The sequence below is a fragment of the Hevea brasiliensis genome, chromosome 14 (assembly GCF_030052815.1).
Source record: "Hevea brasiliensis isolate MT/VB/25A 57/8 chromosome 14, ASM3005281v1, whole genome shotgun sequence".
NCBI classification, from domain to species: Eukaryota; Viridiplantae; Streptophyta; class Magnoliopsida; order Malpighiales; family Euphorbiaceae; genus Hevea; species Hevea brasiliensis.
Genome location: NC_079506.1, coordinates 7,338,771 through 7,347,171, shown reverse-complemented (window position 1 = coordinate 7,347,171; position 8,401 = coordinate 7,338,771). Strand labels below are relative to the sequence as shown.

The following is an 8,401-nucleotide window of genomic DNA, read 5'->3' as shown; positions in this document are numbered from 1 at the left end:
TGATACTTAACACTGTTAGTTCTTTGTCTTTAAATTGCCGATGGCAATAAAATTTATGTCCTCCATTGCAACAAAAACAAATTACATGCCTGCTAAAAGTGGCAATTTCTTTTTTAAAGATTTAAACCTTTAAATGAAATAATTTTAATTCTAAATCTTTTTATTTATTAAATATTTCAATAAAACAATTTTTAATCATTGAATTTGTAAAGCAATATATTTCTTTAAGAAAATGCAATATATTAAAATTTAGAAATTAACATTAATTACAGTTATATAAACTACAAGTTTTATTTATTTATAAGCCCCAAATTTCGCTTTCTCTGCTTCTCCTCCTCTTTCTGTACAGAAACCAGTGAGCGAAAGCTAGCAGCCATGGATTTCACTCCTCTAACAGACACATTGTCCTCAAAATCCTATGATAAGATTTCTGATATCTGCGACGAACTCATGCTCGAGGCAGTTTTTCTTCTTTCAATTTTTGTTTTTGGATTTTATTATTCAATTTCTAACTCGTTCTAGTTTTTCTATTGTACATATTTTACCTCGTGTTCGTAATTTCTTCTTCAGATTCTCGTCAAGTTCCGGTACCCTTTTGGTTAATTATATCACTAATCAAAACCCTAATTCTCTTTCTTTGTGTTCAGTTCGCAGCAGAGGGGACTCCTTTTCAGGACGAATGGCCTTATGCTATTCATCTTCTGGGCCATATTTATGTTAATGATATGTGAGTTAGTTAATATTTGCTTCTATTATTCCTTTCTCCCCTCTCTGTTAGTTTGGGATGTAATATGGTGGATTGGAAATTGATATGTTCTTTTTTTTTTTTTTCCCTTGCTTTGTGTTTTTGCTGGTGATTAATAGAGGGTTTTGAAAGCTACTGGTTTGCATTTAGAGATTTTAAAGGGATTGTATGTTTTGCAATTTTTTACTTTTTGGGTGGAGTTATTATTCAATTATTTTGAGTTGTTTGTTGTTTTAAAGCTGGAGAGGATTTTGTATTTATGGGATTTTAGTGTAGTTTAAGGGTTTCATCTGTTGAGTGATGATCATGATCATGCAGTAACAGTGCTCGATTTCTCTGGAAATCAATACCCTCAGCTGTCAAAGAAAACCAACCGGAAGTGGTAGCAGCTTGGAGAATTGGTCAGAAATTATGGACACGTGACTATGCAGGTGTGCATGAGGCTATTCGTGGTTTTGATTGGAGTCAAGAAACTCGTGTTCTTGTTGCTGCATTCTCAGGCAAGTTTTCCATAACTCATATAGCGCAATTACTATGTTCATATCGTTTTATTTGCTTGATGATTATCTTTGTTTTGAATGTCATGAATGGTAGTAAAACAAATTGAAGTCCATACAGAAGCACAAATTTGGAATTGAGACCCTAAAGTTTCATGCTTTGATCAGCAACCTTGCAATGTGAGGGAAAGGCTGTGTAGGTCTAATCCTCCCTAGAGCATGCAATGTGGGAAAGCTCATGCACTAGGATGCCCTTAAGACAATGATTTTACTCTTTTTTTATTTTTATTTTTATTTTTATTTATTTATTTGGTTTCCAGGGGAAAAGAAAAGTTGTATAATTCACACCAACCTCTAATAGCTCTTTGTCACTGCAAAATCTCTTGTCCCTTACCTTATTTCAAACTTGACTAAAAAAGATTCCTTTCTACCTTCTATGGGAAGAGAGACTCTTTTGGTATTGGTTGGGCTTAGGCACATGCAGAATATGGATCTACAGAGCTCATCAATCATCGTCTTTAAGCGATTCATTTTCTTGTACAGTATGATGAATTAATGATACTAATCAAACTCAACTGCTAGAACACCACCTGTACCTTCCTGAAAGTTGCATTACAGAACATAGATTTGAATTAAAAGAAAGCAAGAAAAATATTGTGGAACTGTAAGTGTAGAGGCTCAAAGTGGCGTGACAAAGGAGAGGAGAGGCTGCTATAGGTGTTCTTGGTGTGGACAAGCTAGAGGGACAACATCTGGTGTCCTGAAGACGAATCTCAAAGGCGCAGACACGCTGCAGCACATCAAGAGGTTAGTGTAATCGTTCTTGATTTAATCTAGGGTTCTAAAATTAATCTGATTAATTTTAAAATCTTAAATGGCAAATACAGATCCAAAAACATATTAAAAGAGTTTTAATATGTTGTTTATCATTGAAATCAAATAAATAAAAATAAATCTTGCATGGTGCATGTGACCCTAGGTGAAAATTTTTGAATTCAATGGTATAATCTTGTGTTTTTCACGCTTCCGTTCCTTCAATTGGAAACTATTCATAATATTGTTATAGTTTGAGCAAGCTCTTGGATGTTTTGAGGCAATTGTATTGACAATCAAATGCCCGGATTTGTTGGAAGTGGTATAACACTTTAGATCTTTCATCTATGCAGAGCTTTACACCAAGAGGATGTTTCAGCTGTTGCTGTCTGCTTATTCAACAATAAGCATCCAAGACACAGCTCACTTTCTTGGAATGAACGAGGATGATGCTGCAAACTGTAAGATTCTGTTGCGCCTTTTTATGATATTTGTTCCAATGAGCGTCCAAGATGACAGTATTTGTTTCAAAATGAATTTGAAGATGGCTTTTTATATCCTTTAATTTCTGAGTTGAGCATTTCATGTTGTTCTAAGGTTGAAATGTTAGCCAATGACATGTTCACATGCATGTGAGCACATAAATACACCTAAAAAAGGAGGAGATGGGTAGAGTTTAAGCAAACTAGGCATACAAAGATGAGAAAGTATGCAAGAGATAACGCAAGCAACTGTCTTAACTACATTTACTTTTCTGCTAATGGTAGTAATATACAGTCTAATCTGATTATCTGACGACCGTATGAAAAGTCACTGAGTAGGACTTGGCGTCTTGCCCTCAATATTTAAGGGGACTAACATAGATGTCCAACCTGACTCCAGAGGCTGTAACCAATTAAGATGTCTCCAGTTTACCTGAATACAAACTATGGGAGGGTGCTATAATGTTTAGACAAGCAATCAGTCCAGATTATGAACCCTTACAGATATTTCATTCAGTTCTTTGCTTTATGAAAGCTTGAGCAACACTTTTAACGGCACTCATATCCTTGGTAAAGATCAAAAGGATGACTATAAATTGTATCTCTGAAATTCTAAATGATTCATTGAACTGAAATGTGGCAAGTGCTTTGGTTGGAAGCTTTTAGCTTGAGGTCTTAATATACAAGCTTTACGTGTGTGTGTGTGTGTGTGTGTGTGTGTGTGCATATAACAATGGATTGTCTAATTATAGGTTCTGTTGCAAATACTACAGGATTTAATTAGTTGTACATGTTGCTAATGAAATTGTTGTTGTCATATGCAGATGTAATGCAGCAAGGTTGGATTGTTGATCCTGCATCAGGGATGCTAACTGTGAAGAAGCAGCTGATTGTGACAGAGCAGAAACTGGATTCCAGTAAACTACAGCGCTTGACAGAATATGTATTCCACCTTGAGCATTAGACATGCGTTACAACTTCTAAAAACTTTTACTGAATACCCGAGTTATGTAGATTGCTTGAGCAAATGAGTAAATGCCTTGAACATGTTAAGAACGTGGATGTGCAGCTAGCAAAGGATCTTAAGATTCAGTTTTTTTTCCATCTAGTTGGGTACTTCTGCTAGAGCTGTCATTTACTTTTTATGGCTGAAAATTGATAGGTGAAATCCACGAAGGGAGTGTTTGGTTGCCAGAATTCAATATTCTCAACTGGAATCACTTTCCTGAGAAATTAGGTTTCGAAGAAGGTAAATGTAGGACTGTAACATTATATAGTTTTTTATAATTTCAATTTTCTTTATTATATTTGGATTGGTTATGGGAAACTAAAAATAAAGTGAAGTTGATTATCTCAATACCTTATAATAAATAAATAAATACGAATTAATAATGAAATTTGTCATAATTGTCACACTGATATGGAATTTAATATACTAATTAATTAAAAGATGCATTGACTATTAAAAATGAAATATTTGTATTTGTCAAAATTATAATAATGGATATATATATTTCCCTTTGAAATGGAAAAATACTCAATCTTGTAGATGGGAAAGTAAGAATGGGAATCTGCATGCTTGGAAATTTTATTAGATTTTTGCGCAACCCCAACACAAATTTAACATTCACAAGTCATTTAGTTAATTTACCAATTGAAATTGTTGTTTAGTTGAGTCACCAAACCAAGTAGTTGCCTTCATTTCTCATGATGTTGAGCATTCTGCATCTTCACAAGACCAAACGAACTCCTGGCAATATTGCATTAATTTGTTTCGAAACCCAACTTTATATACTTTAATTCATTATAATTAGATTATTATACTTTACATTTATTTTAATTAAATTTAATTGAATAAATTATAATCAACCAGTGAATGATTTTTTTTTATATATATCTTGGCTCAGTCCTTCAAGGAGATGGGAAATGTGAGGAAGATGTTAGTTATAGGATTAAAGCCGGATGGTTGAAGTGGAGACGTACTTGTAACACCCCAAGATTTTAAATTTTATTATTTATGAGTATTTTTGGTATTTTAATTTTATTTAAATTTTAGGAATTTTTTTGAGATTTTTCGGATTTTAAAAATCGGGTTCGATTTTCCGAAAATATAAACTTTGATGATTTTTATAAATTAATTTAAAGACCACGTGGCAAAACTAAAAATATATTTGGAGTCTACGTATTTTTCTGAGTTTTCTGGAATTTTTTCGGAATTTTTGGACCTCGTTTTCGGTCCCGAGGCAGAGTAAAAAAATTCAAAATTTTGTATTTCGAATCGAACCGGCCGAATCGAACCGGACCGGATCGGACCGGTCGAATCGGACCGGTCTCTTCTCTTTTTCTTCCTCCCGCGCGCGACGTTCCCTCCCCTCTTCTCTCTCTCGTTTCTCTCTCCTCCACCCCAGTAGCCTTGACCCAAACGTGCGCCAGCCAATGGCCGTAGTAAGCATGGAAAAACGAGCGCAAAATGCTCCCCCTGCGCGCGCGCGTCGCTCCAGCTTCCCAATTGGACCGGGTCTTGTGTCCAAAATCATCTACTCGGCGAGAGCTTTCCATAGACACCAAGAACGCCGAAATCCATAGAGCGGATTGTCCGATTTTTGCTCGGGAAGATTTTAGCCCATTTCGACTTTTGGGCTAGATTTCTCGAAAACCGTGAATCCCACGAGAAAACCGAGGCCACCAGCACGCTCCATTCGTCGAGAGCTTCGCAACGACATAAATTTCAAATTTTTCGACACGCTTTTGGTGGGTCCCACGGAACTTCGCAGTGTATTTTCGAGCATTAAATGAGCTTAGAAAATTCTGAAAAATTTATGTACTAACCCCCGTGTTATGGGCTTCGTGTAGGTACCCTCGATTCGCGGAAATTCGACAGTTGACCGGGTCTGCAAATTTCGGGCCAGACATACCCGTTACCGGAAAAGTCCCCGAATTGGACCGAGGTTTTGGCTAGCCCCCCCATTGTCAGACGTCCCGAGCGCGTTCCCGAAGTTGGAATCGGCAAAGGTAAACCCGAACCTTGTTTTTTCGTAATTTTCTAGTGCTTAAATAGGATTAAAAATCCATAAAATATTCGTGGTAGCTTATAAAATTACGATTCTTTTTGCAATAGCTTAGTAATATTGCTAAGGACCGCGGGGCAAAGTTTTATAATTTTAGAGCTTGTTTGGGCAGTTTTTGCAAAAATGATCAATAATAAGGACTAAATTGAAATTTTGCGTATTGTGATGGATGACTGATTTGATGGGCCCAGGAGGGGCTGTGTGATATGATTGAACTGTTGATATATGGATTGTGAATATAGAAGTGCGTTTTTAGCCCTTTTGCAGGTTGGGTAAGTCCTAGGTATAGAGGAGACTCTGCCGGATTTTCTGCACGACTTAGGACGTATTGGTCTTTTTCTTTATTTGTATTGAGTCAAATTTATTAAATGATTGTAATAAAATTGTCAGGTGAGCCGGGACAGCCTTCTTCCTCCGCCCAGCCGCCTCAGTGACCATCGTCAAGTCTGTGAGTAAAATATTAATTTTAATTGTAATTTCGATATTATTATATGTTCAGCATGCCCATGCATCACTTATATGCATATATTTATGTAGTTAAACTCTAGGCACGATTTATGTTGCATTCATAACTGTTGATGTGCCATGGATGTTGTTGTGGTAATTTGGAGCAGTGTGCGTGCGTTGGCGTGCGTGTGATGTGGTGTGGACTATGGATAGGGCCGGGGTAGTCACGGCAGAGTAATTGGGACCGATCCTTCGAGGGTAGTCACGGCTGAGTAATTCTGGGACCCTCGATTTAGTTATTAAGTGGAAGTCCGAGCTTGAGTAATTACCGCACTGGGTTGGATTAAAGAGAGTCAGATAGGGATCAGCCCCATATGTTATGTTTGATACTACAGGGTGTGTGAGTGCTCCAAATTACCTTTTTGATGTTATGATGTGAAAATGTTGTTTATGTTGCATTTCACTCTACAGGGTGCATTAGTTCAGATAGTTATAGAGATTATAGTTAAGATTGATGTTTTACTCTGAAGTCGAACGCTCACTCTGTTCAAAAATTTTTACAGTGCCACAGGAGGATACTTTATTCGGTTAACTCGCTTTTATACTTCGCAGGTTGTTTATCGATATTTGTGTAATTTTATTTACTCCTAGAATTTCCGCATGTGTTAGCAGTATTTATTTGAATTTGGTCTGTAATATTATTATCATGTTGGACCTGTAAACTTAATATTCTATGTCGGTTTGATGGATTGGATGAGGGAGCTGAGCTCCCATTTATTTTTATGCTGATGAGTATGTGGAGGGTGAGCTGAGCTCCCCAATTGAGTATTATTGTGTTTACAGGTCGGGTGAGTCAAAAACTCCCCGTTGGAAAGTCCATTTTATGGCCGGACTCTGTCCGTTTGTTTTCTTGATATTGGGCCCAAATGGGCCTTAGAGTTGGGTTAATGAACAATTAGGCTTACTACGGGCCTCGGGGCTTTAGGGTCGCCTGTGTCCTAGTGCGGTCCACCGAGGTTGGGTCGTGACAGATGTGGTATCAGAGCTTAGGCTCCAGATTCCTAGGGAAAAGTTGTCTAAGTGTTGGGAAGAGTCTACTAGGAGTCACATGCGGAAAAATAGGGTTCACATTCGTCTTGCATTGTCATCTTTGCTTCTAGTTTCTGCTCCATATATTGTGTGTAAATATGAGTCTATAGAGCTGTGTAATGAGCAGTTTTGAATTTTGTGGGCTAATGCTGCTGAATTTCAGGAAGATGCGTAGAAGCAGGAGAGCTGCCACTGCACTGAACTAGATGTGCCTGACGAGGTGTCGACAGATGAGGCGCCGCCAGGAGGCGGGGTAGGAGGCCTAGAGTCGCTCAAGTAGAGGAGCAACACCCCGACAGGAACAGTCCTTTATGGACAGGGTCCCATGGACCCCATGGCAGCTACTCTAGCTGGTCTGCAGAGAACCATCGACATGATGGCGCAGTATATGGTACACCCTCCACAGCAGCAGCAATCCACTGCACCAAGAGAGGAATCTTACAAACAGATCATAAATTTCAAGAAGTTGGTGCCTGGTACTTATGATGTGTCAGATGATGCATATCGGTTTTTGGATTCCTGCAGACAGCAGAATGTAATTACAGATTGGTGATAGAAGATTGATAGAGTGTATGCAGCATGTCATGGGGCCTATGCCTAGACAATGGATGAATGACTACGTGTTACCCCGGACGGAGGGTTTGACATGGGCTCAGTTTGTGGAACTGTTTATCAATCGGTTTGTGCCAGAAAGCTTCAGAGATCAGAAACAGTGGGCCTTCGAGGCCCTAAGATAGAATGGCAGGTCTGTAGATGAATATGCTACAGAATTTCTGGAATTGAGCAGATATGCCCCTACAGCAGAGAGCTACGTAAACTATGAAAGTGAAGAAGTTCCTAAAGGGGCTTGACAGGAGGTATGCGAACCTGGCCATGATGTCTAATCAGTCTTTTGATGTGGTGGTTGATCGAGCCAGACAGATTGAGATTAGCTATGCTGTGGATGACAGCGGAAGAGCAAAGAAAAACAGAGCAGAGGGTTCTTCAGGTGTTCCCCAAATGGGTACTCCGGATAGTGGTGGCCAGAGTAATTACAGAGGAAAGGGTAGGAGCAAGAGAAGTGGTTTTAGACACAGACCACGAGGATTGCACTGTGGTACGGATCCAAAGAAAGGGTCACGATTGGTACGCAGCCTGGTCCGTTCAGATCCTCCTTGCCACCTTGTGCACAGTGTGGCACAGGCCATTCAGCACCTTGTCTGATGGATTCAGAGTATGCTGTGTGTGGCCAACCGTGTCACTTTGCTAGGAATGCCCGTT

At 38.6% G+C, this 8,401-nt stretch overlaps 1 protein-coding gene across 1 annotated transcript; it reads left to right on the top strand.

Moving 5' to 3' along the window:
- Positions 1-314: 314 nt before the first annotated feature.
- On the top strand, positions 315-3,638 carry LOC110670669 (COP9 signalosome complex subunit 8). Its single transcript, XM_058134100.1, has 5 exons — positions 315-462; positions 648-727; positions 1,064-1,245; positions 2,409-2,516; positions 3,362-3,638. The coding sequence occupies exons 1-5, from the start codon at positions 376-378 to the stop codon at positions 3,499-3,501; spliced, it is 597 nt and encodes a 198-aa protein (XP_057990083.1). The 5' UTR covers positions 315-375; the 3' UTR covers positions 3,502-3,638.
- Positions 3,639-8,401: the final 4,763 nt, after the last annotated feature.

What these genes read in the sequence shown, in the direction of transcription:
- LOC110670669 (XM_058134100.1), top strand. Translation starts at nt 376, where the DNA reads ATGGATTTCACTCCTCTAACAGACACATTGTCCTCAAAATCCTATGAT. An exon ending in ACGAACTCATGCTCGAGGCA is followed by an intron (nt 463 to 647) that starts GTTTTTCTTCTT and finishes CTTTGTGTTCAG; the next exon opens with TTCGCAGCAGAGGGGACTCC. An exon ending in CATATTTATGTTAATGATAT is followed by an intron (nt 728 to 1,063) that starts GTGAGTTAGTTA and finishes ATGATCATGCAG; the next exon opens with TAACAGTGCTCGATTTCTCT.